Below are 26537 nucleotides of genomic sequence, written 5' to 3'. Positions count from 1 at the left end.
ATTTACAACCCAAAGAGCCTTGACTAATTTTAGAACGCTTCCAGCCACCCTCATATTCTGCTGAAGGGCAGAACACACAGCTGCGTGTGCATCGGAGGGAAGTCTGGCGGCAAGCCAGAAGTAGCTCTCACGCATTTGTGGGAGAAGGGCTGCGAATGTAGGCACATCCCCAAGCCCTTGGCTCACCACCCGAGCTCTGGAGGTAGGGACAGATAACAGGGGGAAACGGGGAAGCCTAGGTCAGATCCAAAGTTCAGGAAATAAGAGGCCACAGAAAGGGCTAAAGAAGATCTGAATTAGAAATTCAGCGGAAGAGCAGAAGAGAGGTGAATGGGGAAAGCGCAGAAGTCAGTGGTCAGGAACGCTTTTGGTCTCAAGAGGGCCAGTATAAGACACACCAGAGAGGTAGAACAACATGCAAGACAGAGGATGGAGGAGCATGGGCTGCTGCTATAGCCTTGAGTCACCCTGAGGTCACTCAGCAGAGCTGGGAGAAAGTTTGGAAGTAGCTCCTGTGCAGTCTCTAGTGCTGAGACCGACGGATGTGTGGAACTGTCAGGAAGGAAGTTAGAAATCCACATTAAATCTAGAAGAGGTCCTGAAGTCACCAGATGCAGGGACACAGATCAAGTCTCTCACTGCCAAGAGCCCTAGGAAGGGGACTCACTGGGAACAGGCCCTGCTTACAGGTCAGGCTTCACAAAATACTTTTGTTGAGGGCCTGACAAGAGGACTCCGGAGAGAGATTTCAGGATGCATTTATGAGAAAGATGATGGCTGCAGAAGCAATGAAGGAAAGGGCAGCGGGCCAGGCCAGGGCACCAAGCCCCTTCAGCTGAGACTCGGCCTCAGGCCTGAGAGCCATCACCATGGTCAGTAGGAACAGTAAAACAACGGTCCCATATCTCACGGTTCCTGTGATTCAGCCCAACCAGAGAAACTGACCACAGGTGTTGCTCAACCTCTCACACGCTCTTCTCAGCTGCTCCTCCATTCTCCTTCAGACGTCTCCCAATTCCCTTTCAATTTCAATTCAGCTTCCTTCCATCCTCGAGAGGAACAGAACCAAGCTCACTGGACTTGGAGCAGGCAGGTCGAGGGGAGAAGCAGGAAGGCTGTGTGTGTTCTCCGCTCCCAGTGTGGAATGCGGCTTGCAGTTTCGAAGATGCCATTGTCATCTGGCAGCCAATCAGCACGTGGTTTCTAGGAGGCTTCCTGCCTTGCTCACACAGGGCCACCTCTCACTCGATCTGTTCCACACCCTATCATTCCCACGAAATGTAGAGGCTTGAACCTCAGCATGCCGTTCTCACCACACTTTGAAATGACTTCCTGCTCTGTTATCCAGTGTTGTTCCTCAGCTCCCAAGTTGCTGTCCTGGGCAAATCCGCTCTCGTTTCCATGATTCTTCTTAGTGATCTAAACTACATCAAACTCAGAGCAAAGCGAAACAGGACAGCCCTATCTGGGGTAGGAAATGCAGCCTTTGCCCTGAGCACGTGGTGCGGAAGCAAGGCCAGACGCAGGCTTCCATACTGTTCAGAAGCTTCAGTAACTTCAATTCTCTGCTAGAAGCAAACCACTAAAGGACATCGGGGGTGACAGTGTAAGAAAGCCTCGAAGAGACCAGAGAAAAGTAACGACAAAATTACAGATATAGAACAGGGAAGAGCATGCAACCCAGGAAACCACAACTCAGCAAGCTGAGAATGTAACACAGACACTATTTCAAAAGATGAGAGGGAGGTGGCTTAAGTATCGAGGAGACGAAAATTCCCACGTAGATTAAGTCAGAACACGGTCCAAATGAGCCTAGATTATTACAAAGGTAAGGAAATACTAGAGAACAAAAATTAGCCTAAATTTCAGAGATGGGGAAACATCTTTTCTTGGCATCGTTAGAGGACAAAACTAAGATATCAGTAGAATTTGTCACATGAAATTTTCAAATCTCTGTTTGGCTAGAGAGACACATGATAGACATAATAATAGATATAATAGATATAATGATAGATATAACGATAGATATAATGATTTCCCCATTGCTCAGGATCTGAGTTTGGGTCCCTGACAGCCATGCGTAAGCCAGGTGTGACAGTGTATTCATAACCTCAGTGCTAGGGGCTGGGGAAAGCAGAAGAGGCAGGAACTACCTGGCTAACCAGTCTTGTCAAAATACTGAGCTCAAAGTTCTCCCTAAAGATAAATAAATAAATAAAAATGTGGAATACAAAAGAAAAATATACAAGTCAATTTCTTGCTTCCATACTTACAGACATGTATACACATGCACACACACACACACACTCTCTCTCAGACACACATATATGCATGCTCACCCATACATATACCATAATACGTTAAAATGCCTAAATGTCAAAAATAATGAAAAAAAAATTAAAAAATAAATTATCTTGGTATGGGAAGTATATAATATATATCTAATGATTAATACTGCTAAAATAAGCAAATCACTAAATCAATAAAAGGAGATGCTATAAATGCAAATGTTTTAATTTTTTTCACCTAAAACGTATGACAATGATTTAAAAAAAAAACAACAAAGGAAATTTTACTTGTATTAAAAGTTAAGCAAAGGCCCCAATTTTATGATGTGAGTACAAAGGATTAAATTAAAACATAATTCTGCTGCCTGAGAACTTGGCATAACGCTGCCTTTCCGCGATTTCTACAATAAAAGGATAGGAAGAAAAATGAAGATGCTTCTTTGCTAAACTACAGGCTGGCTCCGTGCAACCACAACGCACAAAGCTCACGGGAAACACGACTGGGACCGCCCACCAGAGGTCACCAGCACAAGGTCAGACAAGCCTCCCCGCCCGCACAGCTGTGAGGTTCAGCCCTCTACACCCCTCTCAGCATTTTGCATAGGTATTTGTGCATAACCAGTTCATAAATATTGCCTGCATTCAAGTGCTGGGTGTCAGCATGGTCCTGCCACACCCATCACACATTCAAGAGCTGGGTGTCAGCATGGTCCTGTCACACCCATCACACCTACAGCAACTCTGGTGTTTAGGGTTCTGATCTGAGGAAGCCTTCACGTGCACTTTTTTGTTTGTTTTGTTTTTGTTTTGTTTTTCTGAGTCAGGGTTTCTCCAAGCAGCCCTAGCTGTCCTGGAACTTGCTTTGCACACACCAAACTGGCCTTGAAGTCAGATATGCTGGGACTAAAGGCTGGGACACCTGGTCTTGTACACATTTTATAAAGTCTATGCAAGAAAGTGACCCAAATAGCCCATTTCCTTCCACAGTGGGTCATCTGGTCTCGATGAAGACTAATGGGAACCGAGTGAGTGGAGAGGAGAGATGTCCAAGTCTACTGAGCCATTTACTTTGGAGATCTGGGAATGGAAAGGAACCGGGATATTTCAGGGAATTGGGAGAAGTGCGTGGGCTACAGAAGCATGGGAGCTTCTGGCCTGACCCCAGACTATGTCTCCAGGAATCAAGGAGCTTTGATTTACCAAGGGCTTGGAAAGGAAAAGAGACTAGCGAAAGCCAATCCCTACCCAGACTTCTAATGTAACTTTAACCCCGCTGACACCAGGGCGACTTTCCCAGATCACTGAGGTACCCTGGAACAAGTTAGGGACAATGGGGACATCAGGTACAGAACCCTTCGATAGCTGGTGGTCACCCCGAATGGAACAGAAGTCTGGGAGAACAACTCAGGAGAATGAGCCCTGCATGATGCCCCCCAGTGTCGCTCGGTGATGGGAAAGGGGTGCCAGAGGCAGGGCAGAGAGGGCAGGAAGTGCTGGCTGCCTTCTCTTTCTTATTACAAAAGCCAGCAGAGACGGGAAACTTCCCACGCAAGTTGCCAGTGTTAGCATTGAAGTCAAACATAGAAACTTCCATCCTTTTTCCCTTTTCTCCTCCAGCTTCCTTGGTTCCACGAGAAATGACTGACTTCCAATGTGTCGCGTCACGTGGGACAACTGTAGTCTACCATCCCATTCACGAGGACACTTGCTTTTGTTCTCTCCTTCCCCCACCCTCTCCGAAGCAACCCCCACCACCACCACCACTTAAGCCTTCTCTGGTTTCCTGTCTTGTCTCTATGAAAAGAAAATTTTGCTTATAAGCTCGTAGATTCAACAAGAAAACAGTACAAACGGCATGCGGCATGCGAGGACGCTTCCTTCTGCCTCTCTGGGGTCTACATCAAAGACGGAAGCTTGTTTGTTCTCTTCCCGGCCCCTAAAGACGGGCATGAACCAGCCTGTTCTGAAGAACTCTGCTCAGTGGGCCGCCTTAGTACACACACAGGGAGCCAGCAACTTCCCTTATCTCCTCTTCCCACCCCCAGTCAGCACCCTCTCTCTGCCTCTTGTGCCTCTGCCCCCTCGACATTCCTCTTCATCTCCTCTGAGGTCAGCGCTGTATTTAAAGCTCTTGTGTTCATCTCGTTCCCATCAGCAAGATTTAGTTTTTGATGGGAGGCTCACCGAAGAGAAATTCCATCCGCTTCTCTTCTGGGAAAGCATCCGCTCTGTTTTCCGGACTCAAATCCTTAACCTAGCATTTCTGGTAACATGTGAAAGTTCCTGGCTTTGCTGAAACAGTGCCCCACACATCTGGAGTGTCTTTTCATATCAGCATTATCGGAGTCTCTTTTCTCTCGGTTTTATGGGATGAAAGGGGTTTTTTCCTGCTCTCAGCTTTTTAATAAACACTTACCAATTTGAATTTTAATGCTAAGAAAAAAACAAAAACTAAAGAAAAAACCCCCAAAAACCTGCCAATTCTAAAACAAAGTTCATATAATAGCCGTGATCTCAGGGCACTTCAACTGGCTGCACTGTCCCCATGAACTTGAACAGCTCAACAGTGCCCTCTGGTGGCCATGAGCACAGGCATAGGACACTGTGTGACATGTAGTCTCAAAACAAGGTAAAAAATACATAAACAAAGACAAAATACCTATTGCAAGATGTCCTCTGACGTACATATGATCCATGGCCAGCCCCCTCCTGCTGCACATACAGAGAACAAAAACCATGAGGTATAACTGAAATATTCTTAAAGCGGTAAAACCCACGCAAGTCTGAGAAGGACCAGAGACTAGGAGATGGGAGTTACTCTGCTCTATAAACTCTCAATTGAGCATCACTTATCTCCAGCTCAAGATCCTCCGAATTTCTCTTGATATAAGATCTGACTCCTCAGCATCAATTACCCCCGGCCGTTATTTGACAAATATGGATTTATTGTGCTACGTGTCATTAGCACTTGTTGAGGAATTCAAGATAGAATCGAACAAAGAGGGGGAAAAAAAACCTTTGCTTTCAAAACCTCCATTTTCAGAGGGAGAGAAAGATTAAAAAAAAACAATTTTTAAGATCCAAAAAACAAGAAGGGTGAGTGAAAGAAAGTAATAGGGTGGGGGCTGGAGAGATGACTCAGGGGTTAGGAACACTAGCTGCTCTTCTAGAGGTCCTGAGTTCAATTCCCCACACCCATATGGCAGTTCACAATCATCTATAACTGTAGTCCCATGGGATCCGATGACCTCTTCTGGGGTACAGATATCCATGCAAACAAAGCATCCATAAACATGAGCTTAAAATTCTTTAAAGGAAAGTAATAGGGTGGAGAATGAGGAGGGGGGTTTTGGAAAGATGGTTAGGTGAGGCCTTTCCAAGGGTGCTGTGGTTTAAATATGATCCCCAGATATCATATGCCTAAAGTCAAAACCATATATTAGCAGTGTTTGAAAAGTGGGACTTTGGGAAGGTGATGGAGTCTTGAGGGCCTTGTCCTTGTGGTGGGCTCATCCATTTGTGGATTCATGGATTATCTGGAGAGCTGGTCTGAGGAAAACCTCACCATGTGATACCTCTGCCAGGTCATGGCCCAGCACGAAGGTCCTCACTACCTCTGACCAGATGCTGCCCTCCAGCCCACACTTTCCAACATCCAAACAATGGGCTGAAGAAAACGAATCTTTGTAAACCACCCAATCCGTGGTCAGCTGTAGCAAAACAGAGCAGAGTGAGACAGGGTAGGACCAATCACACCGGAGTGCTCATGGGAAATCTCAGAGAGACCATGCAGGGAAGAATTAACGGCAGATGGAAAAGCCTGGAGCAGGGACAATTCTAAGAAAAAGCAAGAAGGTGAGGGAGGGAGGCAGTTGGTGCCTGGTGAGGAGGGAGATGAGGGGGGTATCGAATTAAAGGAGGTGGTCCAGGGTTGGAGTACAAGTTCTATGCTAAAAGAAAAAAATTGGATTCTAGTCTAGCTTTAGAACTCACAGGAGACCTGTGAGCAGGCACAGCCACATTCTTACTCTCTAGAAGGCACCGTAGCTGCTAAGCGATCCTTTTAAAAGTAGGGTGAAAGCTAAGGTCACAGTTTGCGGCGGAGAGCAACAGTCACGAGTGAAAGCAGGGAGAAACAGCCACACAAGCCGTGGTGCACAGCCTGCAACCCTAACACCTGGAAGGCCGAGGCAGGAGGATCACGTGGTTGGAGCCAGCCTGGGCTATACAGGAAATATGATGGAAGGCCGAAGAAGGCAAAGGAGCTGGGGGTGGCGTGGGCGTGGGCTCATTGCTAAACAAGTTGTTGCAAACGGCCTTGGTAGCCTTAGGGATAATTCTGCAGTGGACGGAAGTTGGCAAGAAGAGACGGGATCCAGCACACACTTTAGGGGGCAGCAGCTGTAAATAGGAAGAGGGACACAAGGGAAGGCAATAGGAACAGCTGTGAATAGGAAGGAACACAATAGGAAGCAAGGCAGGAATGGGAGGTGTGGATAAATGCGTCTCCACTCAGCATTTTTAATTTCTCACTGAGACAAAAAGCAGGAAGCTACATTTGGGCTGGAGATCAGGGCTCAAAGACTTGAAGACACCAGGGAGAAGTTAGCAGAAGGCAATTTACTGGGGGTATAGATGGAGAGGGCCTGGTATGTTCCTGGCCTAAGCTCCACCTAAGGCAGTTGTGCCAGAAGTCTATTGCTACGTCCACTGTGTGAGTGTGTGCGCACGTGTGTGTGAGTCAAAAGACAACTAGAGGGATGGGTTCTGTCCTCCACCGTGTGGGCTCCAGGGGAAAATCCCAGTCTCAGGCTTAGTGGCAGTTACTGCAGAACCATAGTCTTATTTTTTGAGACACAGTTTCGCACTGAGCCTGGAGCTTGCCGATTCAGTTAGTTACCTCATCAGTAAGTCTTGGTATCTTTCACCCCAGCGCTGAGTTACATGCCTGACTTTTTATGTGAGTTCCAGGTCCCCCAATGCTTAGAGAGAGAGCAATTTGACCACCGGGCCATTTCACTACCATTGGAACGCTAGCTGAATGCTTTAACTGTTTCAAACACCCAGAAGAGACTTAACTCACAGGTTATTTATACTATCTAAATTTAATTGACATTTTGTTTCATCCCTCCCTTCTCCTTCAAGCTTTGTTGATCACGACAGAAAGCTATAGTAGTATGTGGGCTTCCAACAGCTCTGTGGTAACTTCATTAATCCAAATGCTGTTATTTGAGAGTTACCTGCTATCTGGGTTGTCAGGTAGACGACCACAGGAAGTGCTGAAGACACCGCCTGAAGGCTGACGTTGTAGTTGGTACCCGGATGCAGGTCCAGGCAGATCTCAGGGGCCTGGCTGCTACTGGTGATGTTAAAGACTATTTCCAGAACAAATGCCTTCTGATACCATCTCTGGCTCCAAATGCGGAACTGAAAGATAAAACCGTCACAAGGTAGAACACTGGTTTGAAGGTTCTGAATGCCTTGAGACCTACGCTTTTTCCAGGAGTTTTCTCCCCACCCTCTGCTTTCCCCCTCTCTGCTATAGAGCTTTTTCAAGAAGTAAATGCAACAATAAGTTAACAGTAAATTCTCAACACTATACATATTTGTATAGATAGTGATTATAACACCATGAGGACAATGCATATATTTTATAGTAAGAGTAGACACAACTGATCATTCTGGTTGATGGTTGTAATCACAGTCCTCAAGAGGCTAGAATTATTTATATTTTATTTATGTGTGTGGGGAGTGGGGGGTGTGTGCTTCTGTGCAGGTGTCCATGAGGCCCAAAGAGGCACTGAATCCCCTGGATTGGTGTGAGCTTTGGGTGTGGGTACTGGGAACCAAGCTTCTGAAGAGCAACGAACACTCTTGTGCCAAGCTGGTCTAGAAAGGCCAGCCCAGGACACATAGTAAAACTGTCTCAAAAATAAACAAGCAAATCTCAGAGGCTCCTCCACAGGCAGCTTGTTCCTTTCTATTTCTATCCTTGCACACACAGCGCGGAAGCCTGCTGGCAAGACCACAGAAGCACGGCCAAAGAACATTTCCCTAGAGAGAAAATCAGGAATCTAACCAGGCACAACCTGATTAGGGAACTCCTTCTGGTGACATCCAGTAGCTGAAGCTGGAGAGCTTTTCTGGGAATACATTCAGGAATCTTCTAGCTTCCCAGGTTCCCTTTAACTGTCTGAGCAACACACATAGACCCTGGGCTCTGCGGAGACACCAGCGTGACCACAGATAACCAGACTCCTACCAGACACTCTTCCTGAGCGTCAATTCTGCACCAAGATACACAACTCAAGAAATGTCCGCGCTTTCTTACCACTCCCAAGGAGTCCATTGCAGACAAGCAGCGGAAGGGGCTCTTCACTGTTCCTCATTCAGTCACCATGATACACCTTCTGCCAATGGCAGATACAAGCACGTTTTTTTAGTCTTGTAGATCAGAAAAATTTCTTTTAGCTGTATTCATTTTATTTTATATGTGTGAGTGTTTTACCTACATACATGCATGTCTATGTCTGCATGCCTGGTGCCCACAGAGGTCAGAAAGGGGTAGTGAATTTTCTGGAACTGGAGTTATAGATGATTAGGAGCTGCCATGAGGGAGCTGAGAATTGAACCTGGGTTCTCTGAAGGAGCAGTTGAGCCGTCTCTCCAGCCCCAGCTAGGAAGGTTTTAAACCTTCCACAGAGTGCACATCTGCAAGCAAGGCAGATTTTAGAAACTTACGAAATACAGCTCTTCCACATTGGCCGTCTCCAGGCTTTCCCATCTTAGGCAGGTTTCATTATATACTGAAATATTCGTGATGGTTTGTTTGGCTGCGGAGGAAAGAAAGAACTGGATTTACACAGCATGGAAAAACAACACAAAACCACTAACTCTTCATTGAAATATTTTCCCAGGGAAAGCATTTACATAGGACGGATTCAGCAGGATTTTGATTCAGAAGTCAGGGCAGCTGCTTTCAAGGAACACGTGTCCATGTTTAAGTAAATGGGTCCTGGGAAGGATCTAAGAACTAAAGATACCCAGCCAGAGCATCCCTCTTAAAATATATAGACTAGTCACCGTCAACCTTGGCTTACTAGGTTTAGACTGGTCACTGTCAATCTTGGTTTACTAGATTTAGACTAGTCACCGTCAACCTTGGTTTACTGGGCTTAGACTGGTCACTGTCAATCCCTTGGTTTACTGGGTTTAGACTAGTCACTGTCGACCTTGGTTTACTAGGTTTAGACTAATCACCATCAATCAACCTTGGTTTACTAGGTTTAGGCTAGTCACTGTCAACCTTGGTTTACTAAGTTTAGACTAGTCACCATCAACCTTGGTTTACTAGGTTTAGACTAGACACTGTCAACCTTGGTTTACTAAGTTTAAGTTAGAACTAGTTGCCATGGGCTTTAGAAATCATTGGGACAAACGGGGAATCAGTTTGAAATTTTGAACTAAAGGGAGCGTCTCAGTAAGAGAATCTCTCTCGAGGAAGTGAAAACTGCTACCTCAAGCAGCCCGGCCTTTGTGATAAAGTGGGTTTCCCCTGACTTGCATATCCACATCATGTTCTCAAAATCTGCTGATTTTCATGCTCATCGATCTAAACTCTAACGCACGGCCTCGTACGATTTGGTCCAGATGCACAGCTACCAGACCACCTTCCTTACCGCAAACCCTGGTATCGGGGGCGACTGCCACGAGGCCCCCCGAGACTGGACAGAACACAGCTGAAACGCTAGGCAGATTCATAGGAACCCTGCAGCGACTAAGGCTGAAAGACAACTCCCAAGCACCTGGAAGGGAAGCCCCATGGGAATCAGGGCTATCCTGGGCAAACCTCTGACCTGACAGGTTCCTATGAATGAAGCTGAGTTGGTAGATGTGACTGACCCTCCTGTGTGGGCTGAGCACGTTTACAAAGAGAAAACATGCTCGACAAGTCACAGCCTCACTTCAGATGCTGCCAAGACAGCAGGGAAGTCCCTCGGGTCTGAGGGACAGAACCCCACTACCAGGTAAGGGAAAGATGGGGGTAGCAAGCAGGAGTAGGTAGTGACCCAGGAGACAGGCCTGGGTCTCTGGACCTATTCAAACTGCATAGTATTCAAAACTACTTAGTGTTATTACTAATGATATTGCCTGTTTTGATTTGTTTTTGTGGTACTAGAGTTCAACCCAGGGCCTCACGTACGCTAGCAAGCATCCTACTAATGAGCTGCAGGCCCAGTCAAAGGCTCCAGTATGAACAATACTATCCCACCAGTTCGAGGTCACGCACAAAGTAGAATGTTTTCCAATTCACTCAGTGTAACCAGATGATTCACGATGTCTAAGCTGTCCAGGGGATGGCAAAGCAAACATTCAACGGTCTATGCCAAACTCCCTTCCTAATACACACTCAGAAGTACAAAGCAGCCAATAGGGGCTGGAGAGATGGCTCAGCGGTTAAGAGCACTTGCTGCTCCTGCAGAGGACCTGAGTTCCGTTCCCAGCCTCCACAGGGTGGCTCCCAGACATCTGCAATTCCTGTCTCAGGGAATCCAATACCCTCTTCTGACCTCCGTGCGCACCAGGCACACACATGCCACACATACATACACACAGGTGCAAAACACTCAACACATATAAAATTTCAATTTAACTTTTTTAGATAGGGTCTCACTATGTAGACCGGGCTAGGCTGGAACTCAAAGAGATCCACCTGCCTCTGCTTTCTAAGTAAGTGCTGAGATTAAAGGTGCATATCAGCATACCCGGTTGTTTTTTAGTTTTGAGTAAAACTGTATGAACATATCAGCTCACAGGTTGACTGTCACGTAGTCATGGAGGTCAGACACCTGAAACCCCGTTGGACTCCCGTCTGTTGGACTGCCGCCAAAATGTAGGCAGGCCCATGTGCCTTTAAGGGTCCAACACACAGTTCACAAAACAAAACAGCATGCCCAAGAAAAATGGATTCCCAGAATCCACACTCATTACTGGAAAAGCCATTAGCAGGATAAAAGAGACTACGCGGTTACTTTTATATTCATAATGGCAACTACATTTAAATATATTCCTGACTTAAAATCCTGGTTTACAAGGACTCAACTTCTCAGAATCCCTTTAGCTTAATCGTGTTTATTAGAATTTACCATGCTCAGTGGCAAAATCATTAGGCAATTTCTTGTGAAATTACCAACAAGGATGTCTGGTCTCGGGGCTATTATTTGGTATTAGTCAGGACATTCTAGACAAGAAGCAAGAAGACAATGAGGGGCAAACGCCAAAATGAAAGCAGGAAAGGGACACGGGTGCCAGGAAAATCCCAGAGAAGGAAGAGCACAGCAAACTGAAGACAACAGGGAAGCCAGACAGAAGTCACTGGATCTTGGCAAAAATGCATCCAGACAGGTGAAACACGAAAGCAAGTCCTTTCCTTTCTGTGCACAAGGAAAAGCACCGTCATCTGGGCGATGCCCTCAGATGTGAGGTCCGGGCCCTGTGACCTACAAGACAGCAAGGCCTGGAGGGGTGGGGGTGGGAGGGGACTGGGACCCGGAGATCGGCCTGGATTCTCCAGACAGGCTCAGAGGAATAACAAGGATCTTATGAAACAGGATTAGTTTAAGGAAAGGCGATGTGAAGCTGGGGGCGGGAGGCGGGGTGGAAAGTGGCTCGGTCAATGAAGTGTTGGCACCCACATAAAAAGCCAGGTAGAGTGCTCCACTGTGCAGGCTGGCAAGGAGATGGGCGGATCCCTGTGGTTCATTCAGCCAGGCCAGCTGAATTAGTGAGCTCCCGGTTCAGTGAGAGACTCCACGTCAAAAACTAAGCCCAGTAATCCACAAGGATGATCCCAGCTAAGACCCTAAGCAATAGGGGAGAGGGGGCCTGAATTAGCCTTGCCCTATAGTCAGACTGATGATTATCTTAAATATCACCAGAGAACCTTCATTCACCAGAGCTCCCAAGGTCCAGTTGAAGAGTGGAAGGAATGAGAATATGAGCAAAGAGGTTAAGACCATGAGGGGTTCACCCACTGACACAGTTTGCCTGAGTTAATGAGAGCTCACCAACTCCAACTGGACTGGAAGTGAACGAGCATGTTCTTAAGCACTGAGCTATCTCTCCAGCCCCTAAACATTAATTTAAAAGAAAAATGAACGAAAGGAAGTTAACTTTTCTGTGTGGCAGAAGATACAATACCCCAGTTTGAAAGATAAGTCACAAACAATGGTGGGGAGTGGGGTTGAAAAAAAAAGTGGTGATCCGAAAGTTTGAATCTGAAATGACTGCCACCGGTTCCTGCTCTGAACAGTAACTCCCCAACTGTTGGTGATATTGGGCCCCACCAAGCTCTTAAAAACTGGCTGGCTGGCTGGGTATGGAGGTGCAGTCCTTAAATCTCAGCACTTGGGAAGCAGAGGCAGGAGGATCTCTGTGAGGTTGAGGCCAGCCTGGGCTACGGAGTGAGTTCCAGGAGAGTTGAGCTGTTACACAGAGAGACCCTGTCTTGATTAAAAAACAAAAAACAAAACAACCAACCATTCAAAGAGAACTGGCTGGCTGAAGCAGCCACAGTCTGTGTAAACTGTAGCCTGGCCCTACCTTCCACCTGCTCTCTGCTCGGCTCCAGCCGCATCCACGGGAACAGCTGCTGCCACAACGCCCACCAGAGTGGACGCTGCTCTGCCATGCCCTCTCCACCAGGAGGAACAGAAACTTCGGGAACCATAAGCCCCTCCCCGACAAAAAACAAAAACTTTTCCTCCTTTAAGTCATTCAGTGGAGGTGTTTGATGACAGGCACATAAAAGTCACGAATACGGCCTGATCACTAGAGTACCAACAACCAGTAATGGCACCCAGATAGGAGAAAACAGAACAGGCGACCCCTGGGAAAGTCTAATAGGTCTTTAAACAACAGCGAAGTCCCAAATTAAGATAAAGTAAGGGGTTGGAGTGTAGCTCAGCACCAGAGAGCAGCTGCCCGGCCATTTGCAAGGTGCTGGGTTCAGTCCCTAGCCCAGATGAAAGCAGTTGTTATTTCCTGGACTCTCAAACCCTCAGAGTGGTCATGTATGACGCTAGTGAAAACGGTTTCCTAGCAAGATTTCATTTACTATTAGTCTGCGTGGAAAGGACACAATCTCTGTGATTTTTGAGATTGATGAGCACCGTACCGTGGAAGCCCCACTCCTGAGACTCAGTTTTACAGAGACGTGGGGCCTGCCTACGTATGCAGAGATCAGCCATAACTCATCAAATATACGATAACATTCTTTTATGAGACACCAGGATCTCGAATATGATTAAAAAAGAAAACCTTCTACCCGATGAGCAATCATTAGTGTTTTCTTATCTTACCAAATTATGCTGCTTGAAAGGGCTTTTCGGATCCAAGTAAACACTAATTTTTTTTATCATGTTATAAACGAAAATGTAACAGAACTTGATGAAATATTCTTAAAATATATTTATGCTTTCTGTCTAAGACTTCTCGCTTTTTAATTGCAGCACCAGTGCCTGCAGTGGGTGGGGATGAGGGGTCCCCATGTGTGCGGAGACCAGAGGAGGACTTCAGGGATCTTAACTTATCAGTTTCCACCATATTGCCCTGACAAAGCATCTCTCGCTGAACCCGTACCTATGCCGGTAGTCAACAAGCCCCAGAGACCCTCCTGGCCTGGCCCCAGCCCCCACAGTGCTATGGTTATGGGTATACACATGAGTATGCTGGCTGATTACTCAGGTTCTACAGACTTGAACGCTGGTCCTCATGCTTGTATCGTGTGGCCGTTTGAATGAGACTCTCTCCCATTCGGTTCCCTGTCGGCGATGCTATTCAGAAAGGTTTAGGTGGTACAGCAGCGTCACGTCAATTCTAGCTTGCTCTCTCTGCTTCCAGCTCGCTTTTGAAGATGCAAGCTCTTACTTTCTTACTCCTGGCACCACGCCTGGGGCTTACTACTATGCCTCCCCACTGTGACAGGCTCTTATCCCTCTGGATCTATAAGCCCAAGTCAATCCTTCCTTCCATAAGCTGCCTTGGTGTCTTATCACGGGAACAGAAAAGCAGCTTAGCACACACAGCGTCCTAATTAGGGCTCCTATTGCTGCAGTGAAACTCCATAACGAAAAAGCAAGTTGGGGGCTGTGATGGCTATTCTTGATTGCCACCTGGACTACATCTGGAATGAACGACAGTCGAGAAATGGAGGGCACAAATGTCTCCCGTGAGAGACATTTTGCTTGGTTTGAAGTGGGTGAATCCACTTCTAGTCCGAACCTTTGGGGCAGGAAGACTCACATCTTTGATCTGGATCTTAAGGCAGGAAGACACAAGTCTTTAATTAGGATCTTGAGGCAGGAAAACCCAGCTTTAATCTGGGCCACGCCTTCTGCAGGAAGCCTATGTAAGGACGTGGAAGAAGGAAGCCTTTGCTCTTGCCTTGCTATCAGGTCCTTTCCTTGACTGGAATTAGGGCCTACTTCTTGGGAATTCATGGCCTGCCATTGTTGGATTTGTTGAACCATAGACTTTAAGTGATTCTAATAAATCACACACACACACACACACACACACACACACGTAAATACACACACACACGCACACGCACACACACACACACATATTCATTCTATAAGTTTTGCTACTCTAGAGAACTCTGATTAATATAGGAGAAAAAGGGTTTATTTGTCTTACACTTCCAGATCATCAAATGAACTCAAAATGTGGCAGAAATCTGTAGCCAAAGCTGATGAAGAGGCCATGGAGGGGTGTGCTTGCCGGCTTGGTCCCCATGGCTTCTTTGGCCTGCCTTCTTATAGAACAGAGACCACCTGCCCAGGAGAGGCCTCACCCCCAATGGGCTGGGCCCTCCCCCATCAATCACTAATAAAGGAAATACTCTACAGGCCCGCCTCTAGCCCCATCTTATTGAGGCTCCCTCTTCTCTGATGACTCTAGTTTGTGTCAAGTTGACATGAAGCTAGCCAGCCCACAGCAAGCTCTCTCACCCCAGCCATCACCATCTCCCCGGCTCATGTGATGTCATTATATCTGCTACCTAGAGTTTTAGTGAGGGGCCCTTTCTTCCTCCTTCCTTCCTTTTTTCTGTGTGTATGTGCACGCATGCATGCATGTGTACGTGTGTGTGTGTGTGTATGTGCATGCGCACCCGTGCACCTGAGGATGGGACCCAGGGCGTCTTCTGTGACGCATGCCATCACTCTATGACGGAGTTCCATCCCTAGTCCAGTCTTTCTTTAGGGCACTCCCTATTTCCCGACTTGTGAGCCACTGACAGCCATTCAGACACTGACACCTGATGTCACATCTTGCTGTTGTTTCTGTGGTTTTTCGACATGCAGCTTGCTTTGTCTCTGGGTCAAACCACCGTGAAAATTTTCTAAAATAGCCATGAAACGCAGGCACAAACATCACTAATGTCTGGAACTAAATACAGCGAATGACACTGTAAACAGCTGATGACACTGAATTAGGGCCAATCTGAGGGACACATGGGTAAAGACAAGTCCCCAGCGGACAGACTGCTGGCTGGAAGGCACCTCGAAGAATTCATAGATGTCAAAATGTGAAAACGAAGTTCTTAAAATCAGTAAGGCAATACTACACATGTGCATATTAATAGAAGTGTTTTCTGAAGGGGGAAATTCAATATCCTTCAATGATATGTACGTTCATAAACGAGCACACCTTTCTACCATGGGATTTTATCCTTTCAAAAAGAATGAGCTGAAAGCACCTGAGCTGGTGAGAAAGTATGCCTATAAGAATACTACAAGGATAAAAACATTACGAAATAACATAAAAAGATGCCCCTTCACCGTCTGCTACTAGAAAGGCTGTGTATGCGCCTCTCGCTCCTACAAACCTCCAGTCCCTGACCACCCCTTCATTCTCCCTTTCCCCACCCACTGGGTCATCTAATCTAGAATAATGGGGCTGAAAAACCAGACCTGCAAGACTGTCTCACAGAAGCGAAGACCTGGCTCTCAGGCCAACAGACTTTGGACCTCTGCCTTCTTTCTTTCACGCTGCGGAAGAGCGAGTCTGGGGAACTCGGGCATCCCTTCCTCTGCTCAGCAGCACGCACAAACCTAGAAAGGGAACTTCAGGGCTGGAGAGATGGCTCAGTGGTTAAGAGCACTGCCTGCTCTTCCAAAGGTCCTGAGTTCAATTCCCAGCAACCACCTGGTGGCTCACAACCATCTGTAATGAGGTCTGGTTCCCTCTTCTGACCTGCAGGCATACACACAGACAGAATATTGTATACATAATAAATAAATATAAAAAAAAGAAAGGGCACTTCATACACTGGATTGTTGAGCTTTGTCAATGGCCCTCATTAAACCGGGAGCTCTGGGGTTGGGGCAGGGCGGGGCTCTTTGTCACTCTACACTCGCAGTGAGGAGGAGATTGGCAGGCACAATTATCCCAGACATTTAAATGAAGCCATCAACACTAAGGAGACCACCAAGCAGCTCTGACATTAGCCCAGTGGAACAGAAGTGCTGGTTTCCGCCTGGCAATGGCTAGTGTTCATTGTCAGCCTGACAGGAACTGGCTTAGAGACGGCCTGAGGGACTGCCCTAGCTACTGGGTATGTTGATTAGGTTAGCTGGTAGGTGATGATCCATCTCAACGAAGGGTAGGACCGCTTGATGGGTGGGGCCTCTGCGCTGTGTAAAATGGGGAATGTGGGCTGAGTGGCAGTGCCGTGCGTTTACCACTCTCAGCTGCCAGACTGTGGTGCCTTGTGGCCAGCTGCTCCAAGCCTCTGCTGCCTCGGTTTCCCCACTGCTGCCTCGGTTTCCCCACCATGATGGACTATACCCTTCAGCTGGAGCCCGAATGAACCCTTCCTTCCTTAAACCGCTTTTGTCTGAGTCTTTTCTCACGGCAACAGCAACAGAAATTAATACACACTCTGAAGTTTACTTAGAAGAGGAGTCTCTCGTTACACAAGTGTAACAAAACCACCAAGGGGCCTATAACAAATGCCATTAGGAAAAATTAAGTAGTGCTTAACGGTTTACAGACGCGGTTTGTCGCATAGAGACTGATTTTCCCCACGAATTAACCCAGGCAAGCGCTCGTCATAAACCCACAATGTAAGGACAGCGCTCCTGTAGTTCCAACTGAGGTAACTAAGACACGTGCAGGCTAACTTATCCAAATCCCTAACAGCATTTGGCAGATCTGAGATCTGAATTTAGACAATCTGGTTCCAGGAGGACTGTTGTCAAACCACCTGAAATCAATCATGAGAATTTAACTTAGGTGATGAGGCAATGTGTGAACTACAGAAAAGAAGGAGGGGTTCAAGATAGTGAAAAAAAAAAAAAAAAACATTGAACTGATATGGAAAGTCAGTGCTTAAAAAACGCATTATAGACCAAAGTTCTTCAGGTTAAAAGGAGGAACAGAGAAAACAACATAAAAAGCAATATGTTGGGGCTGGGAACATGGCTTGGTGGTGCACTGAGCAAGCATGAGGACCTGGGTTCACATCCCCAGAACTCATGTAAAAGCCAGGAACAAGAGCTTGCATCTGTAACTCCGAGGACTGGGGGTGGAGGAAGTGGGGAGTGGTGGGGCAGGGGAGGAGAGGATGGATTCTGGCTGAAGCAGTGAGCTCCAGTTCCGGTGAGAGCCCCTGTCTCAAAACCAAGGTCGAGAGTGACAACCAAAGACATTCACACCAACCTCGGGTCTGGGCACACGTGTACATGAGTGAACATACACACACAGATGTGTGCAGCACAGACACACAGACACACATACACACACACACACACACACACACACACACACACACACACACACAGAGCCGTCATTCTAACTGGAAAACAGGGAGGACACACAAACTTAACCGGAAGGTTTGTGCAGAGCGCCGTGTGAACGAGGCGGGAGGCAAGGGGCTAGAGTCCTTCACGGAAAGAGAAACCAGTGGGAAAACATAAGAAGAGAGCGTGTCACCAGGGCCACAGAGAAAGGATCTGACGCGGGAAGGTGCGGGGAAGCAGCTGAGGAAGTCACTGCTCCTGGGAAGAAGGGGCAGAGAAGGAAGATGCCCGTGCACGCGGCCTTGGAGTTTCAGTGTTGAGAGGGAGAAACGGGAGCGTTAGTGCAAGATCTCACGTAGCGTAAGAACTCTAAACTAGACCAGATGATTCGCGCTCAATCAAAGCACAAAACACAAAAGAAACCTCTACAGCAACTGCACTTCTCCCCAGGACTGAAGAGGGCGCTCTTAACCTAGCTAAGCTCATCAGCCGCCATTGAAGTCCTTGGTGATAGACAGGACCGGGCTCTGTTCAAAAACAAGGTTTTGCTCCCCTCCTTGCCTCTCCCCTCCCCACTTCAACCCTCTCGCAAGGTCCTCATGCTCCCAATTTACTCAGGAGATCTTGTCTTTTTCTACTTTCTACTTCCCATGTAGATTAGATCTATGTAAGTCTCTCAGTGTCCTCATTGTCTAAGTTCTCTGGGATTGTGTTTTGTAGGCTGGAAAAATGTAGAACTCAATAAAAATCAATTAAAAAAAAAAGAATGGAAGGGATTCTGTAAGGCCTTTGGTAAAGGAAAGAATATGATAAAATAAATTTAAATGTAGCAACTGTTTTCAATAACAAGAAAGCAAAAAGGGGAAATTAAAGTTAAATTTTGACACCAACAATCTAAGTAAACTTTAGCTACTTCACATTGCAAGAAAATAAACTTTCACATTCTGGTTTTTTTAAAAAAAAAACAAAAAAAACAAAAAAAAAACCACAAGGTTTTATAGCCAAAACCTTGCAGTTTGGACAAACTACCTTTAAAAAAAAAACAACAATAGAGGGAAAAGAGTACACAATAAATAATCCCTTGAGGCTACGGAGACAACCTCTCCAGTCAGGAAACCAAAACTAAGAACAGAAATGGACATAAAGAAGGAAGGAAATGAAGCAGCAGTGACTCAACTCCAGAAATCAATGAAGGCGAGGGACGGGACGGCGTTGGGGATAAGAGCTGAATTTCTTGGTGTCTGTGGAAGAATAGACTGGAGTAAAATTTAATAAGAGATAGTAGAGATTTTAAAAGTAAAATGACATGTTTCTTTTTGAGACAGGGTCTGAGTGGGTAACCTGGCTATCCTGGAACTTGCTACGTAGACCAGGCTAGCCAACTCACAGAGATCCACCTGCATCTGCCTCTAAGAGCTGGGAGTAAAGGCCTGGCTTACAATGAACTTTTGTTTTTGTTTTGTTTTGTTTTGTTTTTAAAGCATGGAAGATCAAAACTGAAGTGGCTGAAATGAAGTACAGGCAAAAGGTTCAAGATCTGTATAACTAGGGTCTCCGAAGTGGGACGAAAAACACGGAGACAGAATTAATATTTAAAAATATCATTCAATATAATCTTACAAAAACCAAAACATACTTGAATATAAATATTGAAATGATACTCCAGGTACCTAAGAAAGCTGAGTCAACATAACCTCAAAACTTACCCAAATACAATGACTACATTTTATGGATAAAAGAAAACTCCGCAGGCTCTCCACTCAAATAAACAAAAAGACTGAGAGTCAAACTAAGCACTTCACAGTGAGATGCAAAAGTTTTACACTTCTGTAGTTTCATCCCCTGGAAAGAATGTCAGCTCCTACCTCTCTCGATGTTTCTAAATTGATATCAAGCTTATTCTAGAAGTAAACACATATGAACATGAACATACATCCCTGCTGAAGAGTGAGAGGACACGCATGTTCTTAAACATACATGATGTGTGTGACCTGAAGGAACTTGAAAGTATGTGAATTCCTTTCCTGACTGATGCAGACTCTGGGGTGACCATGGATATCCGTGCTCAAGCCCCAATGCTCAACATCACGAAGGTCAGTCCCATTGCTTCCAAGGGCTGAGGGTGACCACGTCCCGGCCACACCCATTCCACAAAGGCAAAGACAATCCCTCACTCCTTCAGCCTCAAGCAACAGTAAACACACGGCCTGACTGACAGGAAGCTACCGTTCCTCGGGGCATATTTCCTTCTGCACAGAGTTCCTGTGGGTTACAGGTCACCGAGCAAGCAAGATGCAGACTGTGGTATTTCATGTCACCCCAGCCTCCAAGAAGTAGGTGATAGGCTATCTGCCCACTGCCATTCCCCTGCTGTTCAGCCCAAGACGGGTCAGATAAGCCCATTACACCTAAACCTTTCCCTCTAATGGAACTTCAGGATAGAATCGTGGAGTTGCCCACAACAGTTGATATTTTGTCTATTAATCCTGCGCAGTCCCATGTGGAAAGAAAGATTGAGATTTGGTTTCTCAACGCAAAATGTGAATACCAGACACAGCCAAAGACGAGGGCCGTCTCAGCGCACAGTGTCGTCACCTCAGGGATGAAGGAACAGAGGAAGTGGGTATTTGACCATCAGAAAAAGCATATGATTGGGCCAATTTTAGCACACTAGCTTCTTGGACATGAACATATAGAACCTATTTTAGTTAGTCCTCCCTTCCTTCTTCCCTTTCCTTCTTCTGTCTCTGCCTGCGTGGACCTAGTAATTGCCCAGAAGTAGCTAAGTTGCATGTGGCTAAAACATGCACAAGCATATGGACTGGCAGAATCAGCAGGGCAGAGTTTGACTCGGAACTCTAGGGACAGAGCCTATGAACCCGTGCCTTAATGGCTCGCCTGGCAATCCCAAGCTTGCCAACTCCTGAGACGGCCCGTGAGTATGCTAATGTCTCAAAAACTGCAGTCTCCTAAGTACCAAGGCCAAACTACCCGCCCCCTGCCCACTAGGAACCAAAGGGAACCAGAAACAGAGGGGTCCTGAGAAGACAGGGATAGGCCCTCCATTCTGCTGCTTCCTTCAAAGGGGCGGCCTCTTTCCCTTGATGTCCAAAATATGATTATTAAACCCAAAGGATTAAAGCAATGGTGAGAGAGGCCTGACAATGTGGCTCAGTAGCAGAACACTTGCCTGGCTTGTACAAAGTCCTGCGTGGATGGGTTCTCTAGGAAAAGAAGAAGGGGGAAGGAGGGGCGGACGGAAAGGGAAAGACCCTGTGTCCCTCAGCGCTAGCCAGGAGCTGAGTGGTTAATGCCGCTAGCCTCTATGTGGCTCCCAAGAAAGTCCACAAAGGAAGAGTTTCGGAGGAGCCTGGGTGTCATCAGACTGCTACTCTGAGTCAGGTTGTTGGAAATAAGTTAATAAAAAAAAATCTAAGAGGCTAGTGAACATGAAGCAGATTTTAATATATCATTCTCAGAAAAGGCAAAATAAAATAAAATAATAAAAATTAAAAAAGGCCAAATCACTGATCCAGCCCACGACAGTGGTTTTTAAGATCCTTGAGAAATTTCTGTCCTCTTCTTCTATAGTCTGGAACTTGTATCCCCTCCAAACTAGGTCTCACAGACCTAGGACACAGAGCCTCACCCAAGGGACAATCTGGGGCTTGAGGCTGCTCCTCTCTTCTTTCCGGATCTTGGGTTCAGTCACACGGAACTCATCCAACTCTCAGAGGCCTGAGACAAACAGACTTTAGCCTCCAGCTAGCGGAGGGAAAGACCGAATGCTTCCGGGAACTCCTAAGCCCTCTAGCTTACCTCATATTGAAAATGGACCATAACAACCTATTGTTTAAATGTGTCCATGCTCCTGCATGACCCAACTGTGAGCCCTCTTGATTCTGCCAGTGTCCAACAAAGTGGGAAGATTTCTGTCTCCATGAAGATATTTCTGGTTATCTCTATCAATATCCTCAGAGCCAGAACCATTTTCAACTTGAGATGAGAGACAGACAGAGGCTTCCAGAATTCTCACACTAAGGCTGCCTGGAATTCCCCACTTGAAACAGCATCTCCTTGCCTGGTCTCTCTAGAAGCCAAAACGCTACACAAAGGAACCAAATGGCAAAATTTAAGCATCCTGAACCAAAGTGAAGCTCGCAGTTTGTCAGAACTAGAACACGGGGCTCTTGGCCCTGTCCTTCATGCTCCCCACATTGTACCATTCAGCTCTCAAGGGTACAACACAGAAGGCATCCGCCTGTGCCTACCTGTTGGTGCGGTTGTTATGCTTATTTGTGCCGAGTGTGGCTCGGTGGATCGCAGAAGGGTGATGTTTATTGTGTAATCGGTGGCCGGGTACAGCTCTAAACACACTTCCGGAGCTTGGTCTCTTGTTGTGAAGTTAAAGAAAGTTGCATGATAAAACTTCTCCAGATACCACCTCTGACCCAGAACCTCCACCTGTCACAAGATGGAAAGCAAGGGTTGCATTAGCTTCCTGTTGGCTTGCGGAGTTCTAGACTACAAGTCGAGAGGAGGCACAAAGACTTCCTTCCGAGGATCTTAGAATTATATTTAAGACACCAGCAAGCTAAACTGAGGACAACCTCTCCTACTGTACCTATCCTGTCCAGTAGGCGTAGGACTACGATTAAATTGCATACCCAACAACTGTTAGGAATAAACATATCTCAGATGATTAAGACGGCAGGCTATTCTAAAGTGATCCCTTGGTGCCCACTCAAGTGAAAGAGACTGTATTGAAGCTACTGGACAAAAATCCTTTCCACTTTTCTCATCACAGGGAATCCACAGACAAGCCCCATTGTGCAGGTACGTGAGCATTATGAGAACTACCCCAGTCTATGCTTTTACAGCAACAGAACAATGCCATTTCCCTTGCTCCTTCCTTCCCATTAGAGCTTGGGAAAGGCCGATGACCGTGGAGGCGGTACACATATTGCTGTCTGAATCATGCCATGCAAGTAACACTGGGTCACAAGGAAAACTCTTTAGTGACCATCCCAGAAAAACAGGACCAAACATCAGCAACCAGTAGGCTTTGTCTGGTGGATACTGTGAGTTTAATCACTCAGTTGAAGCTCATGTCATTGACTTTACCACCTTCCTTCGGCATTACGTCCAATCACTGAGCCTTTCTTACAGGTCATCCAAGACCCTGATAATTGGCTCATAAGATCCATCTCTTGACCAAGTTCTCCAATTCTCTTGGATCCTTCTCTTGTTATCCTTAGAGATAAACTATCAAAAATTGGCCTCAGAGTTCCTTGAGCTCCATGCTATGAATGTCTCCCACTCCATTCCAGCGAGCCACAGCCATGCTCCGGGGTCTAGACAACGTCACCAGCAGAGCTGCCCACAAGATCTCGCGATGCCCTATTCTTCTGGACCACTCTCTAATTCAAGTAATACAGTCATATAAGATATGAACAAAATGTATGTTCTCTTATGCAGTCAGCTTTCGAATGTGCACTTTCTCCCAGTGAATTTATCTATATTTCATGTATTACATAAATTGATCTTTGACGCATTAAAAGTTTAGTTTTTCTTTTCAATTTTATTCTTCAATCATCTTAGTGTAGGGTGTGTGTGTGTACCTGCATGTGGATGCCCGAGGCTGGCTGTCTTCCTTTATCACTCTGTACCTTACTTTTTGAGACAGAGCCTTACACTGAACCTTGAGCCCACAGATCCAGCCACCTCAGCTGGCCAACAGCCAAAGGGATCCCCCTGACTCTGCACACCTGCACCTAGCTCTTTAGGTGATGATGGGGTCCACACGCAGTTCCTCACGCTTGGGCAGCAAGGATTTTACCAACTGAGCCATTTCCCCAGTCCCTATAGTCACTTGTCTTCTCAACCAAGTCTCCGGCTACCTATAATAAGACTTTCAACACTAACATGAAAAACCATTTTCATCTTAGAATAAATAAACACTTTGGGTCCTTGAATATGTATGTCTCTAGCCCCAGGGCTCTTTCCAACATGGAAACTTAAATACTCACTTACATGCTTCACTCCAGTGGCTCCTCACAGGCACTGAGATGCAAAGCAGAGCAGGTAGGACTGCAGCCAGTCACTACTGGATCTTCACCTTCCCTCTTCCTACCTGCTCCTCTTTGCTTTTGATGTTAGCCACTGTGCTGTCCATGTACCCACAATGCCTTTCTTCACCCTTGCTTCAGCTAATTCCTGCTCATTTCCTATGATACAACATAGTTTTAGCTTCTTAAAAAATTACACTTGGCAGGAGAAGAAGTCTCAGCAGTTATGAGCCCTGGTTTTTTTAAGAGGACCTTGGTTCAAATTCCCAACACCCATATGGTGGGTCACAACCATGTGGAACTCCAGTCCCAGAGGATCCAACACTCCATGGGCATAAGGCACATACATGGTGCACATACATACATGCAGACAAAACATACACATGAAAATAAAACATAAATTATTTTTAAAAATTATACCTGGGAACATGCATGTGTAAAACACACACACACACACACACACACACACACACACACACACACACGGAGTCCCATTCCATTATTTATTGCATTTTTATCAAAGACTCATTGTACCAAATTACAGTTGCCTATTTATTTGCACATTCCTATTTGTTTGAACTGAAACTTCCAGGTCATACTATACGACATCCTCTTGCTAAATATTTATGGAATGAATAATTAATCTTAACTTTATTGCATGCTGCCAGAGTTGCTAGGCACTAAATGTGACACCAAAGTAAATTTGGATTCCTTCCTAAATTTGCTTATGATTTGAGTTTGGGTGTAAAAGAAAAAAAAACTACACTAAAGTAAAATGAAAGCCAGCGGCCACACAATGAGTGTCTTAAAAATGAATGCCCAATGTGTAGACTTAAAAGCAAAGTAAGATGTAAATAGTAAATGCATTAAAGTATACGTGTTAAATCACAGGCAGGAGAATGATAGAACTATATCATTCTCTATATATATCATACATCTATATATAGTATAGAACCAACTATACAGCACCTTCTTTCAACTCAGCCCCTCCGCGTGGTCATCTAACTTGCACTCATCTCTAGAAATGGCCACCACAAAACAGTGCAGACAGTTCTCCCAGCAGGAGTCTTTAATAGTCTGGACCAGCACTCAGGAGGCAGAGGCAGGCAGATCTCTGTGAGTTCTAGGCCAGGCTACAGAGTGAGCTCCAGGACAGTCAGAGATACACAGAGAAACCCTGTCTCGGGAAAAAACAAAATTCTGAACCATCCATTGGAGATAGCTCACATTTTTTGTAAGCAGAGTCGTGTTTTTATGAAAGATGTTTTAATATAGACTTGATGCTAGCACACACCCAAAAGCATGGGCTGCAAAGAAAAGTCACAGTTCAGGGAAAAGATGTTTAATGATGATTTTAAGCTCAGGGGTTAAGAGCAAAAGAGATGCTCAGGGAAAGATGATGCATACCCAGTGTGGGAATGAATCACTCAGTTTTCCCAGGGTGGGAATAAATCTCTCAGTTATCCCAGGGTGGGAATAAATCACCCGATTTTCCCCGTGTGGGAATAAGTCACTCAAGTTTTTGAACGACAAATTCTATAACAGGTAAGAATAAGGGTTCACCTTACTTGATACATTTGTTCCGATCCATCTTTCGTAGAACGCCGGTTCAACTTCAAACACGTGTCCTTAAATACTGAAATACTGAGAATTCCACCATCTTCTAAGAGATCGTCTTCTAGAAGACAAGGGAGCACAGAAAAAGGTCAGATCCCTGAAGCTGAATGTGAGTGCTGCTGGGATTCTTTTCAGGGCCGGCAGGGTGTTAATACGAAGAGCATTCCATTCACGTTGGCATTACAGACTTAGACGCACTAGTTTGTTCTCGTTTGAATTTGTGTGTGTGTGTGTGTGTGTGTGTGTGTGTGTGTGTGTGTCTCAATTGCTCTCCATCTTATCCTTTGAGACAGGGTCTCCCACTGAATCTGGAGCCCCCTGATTCTGCCAGACCATCTGGGCAGCAAGCACCCAGGATCCTCCTGTCCCAGTCTTCCCAGTGCTAGGATTGTAGGTGAGCTCCACCTCTGGGCATCTTCTGTGGGGTCTGGGGAATCGAACTTGGACGCTCATGCTTACACAGCAAGTGCTTTAACAACTGAAAAATTGTTGAATTTCCCCAGTCCTTGTCCCTTTTCTGGTTTTTCATTTGTTCAGGGTTTTCTTTTGAAGATTTATTTATTTTATGAGTGTTTTGCCTGCACAGATGCCTCTATACCACATGCCCACTTGATGCCCTTCGAGGCCAGAGAGGGCATCAGATCTCTGGAAGTAGAGTTACAGAAGTTGTGAGCAGCCATGTGGGTGCTAGGAACCAAACCCAGGTCCTCAGCAAGAGCAACAAAAGCTCTTATCCACTGAGCCATCTCTCCAGCCCC

The 26537-nt window shown here is 46.0% G+C and overlaps 1 protein-coding gene across 14 annotated transcripts in view; it reads right to left on the bottom strand.

Moving 5' to 3' along the window:
- The window catches only part of Susd1 (sushi domain containing 1), a 122942-nt gene that overhangs the window by 22148 nt on the left and 74257 nt on the right, over nt 1-26537 (bottom strand). For 12 of the 14 annotated variants that reach the window (XR_014997264.2, XM_085677103.2, XM_085677104.2 and 9 more), the window contains 4 exons: nt 25731-25840; nt 22366-22558; nt 9030-9121; nt 7529-7715 (listed from right to left, as the gene is read on the bottom strand). Coding sequence is in view for 13 of the 14 variants with exons in the window: in XM_085677103.2 (XP_085533229.2) it covers nt 7529-7715; nt 9030-9121; nt 22366-22558; nt 25731-25840 (582 nt within the window). In the remaining variant the exon portion in view is untranslated. The remainder of the gene's footprint in view (nt 1-7528; nt 7716-9029; nt 9122-22365; nt 22559-25730; nt 25841-26537) is intronic. The other 2 variants (XM_085677093.2, XM_085677101.2) reach the window with 2 other exon arrangements.

This window comes from Myodes glareolus, chromosome 16 (genome assembly GCF_982192425.1).
Source record: "Myodes glareolus chromosome 16, mMyoGla1.1, whole genome shotgun sequence".
NCBI classification, from domain to species: domain Eukaryota; kingdom Metazoa; phylum Chordata; class Mammalia; order Rodentia; family Cricetidae; genus Myodes; species Myodes glareolus.
The sequence above is the reverse complement of the archived record's forward strand: the minus strand, read 5'-3'. Positions and strand labels throughout refer to the sequence as shown.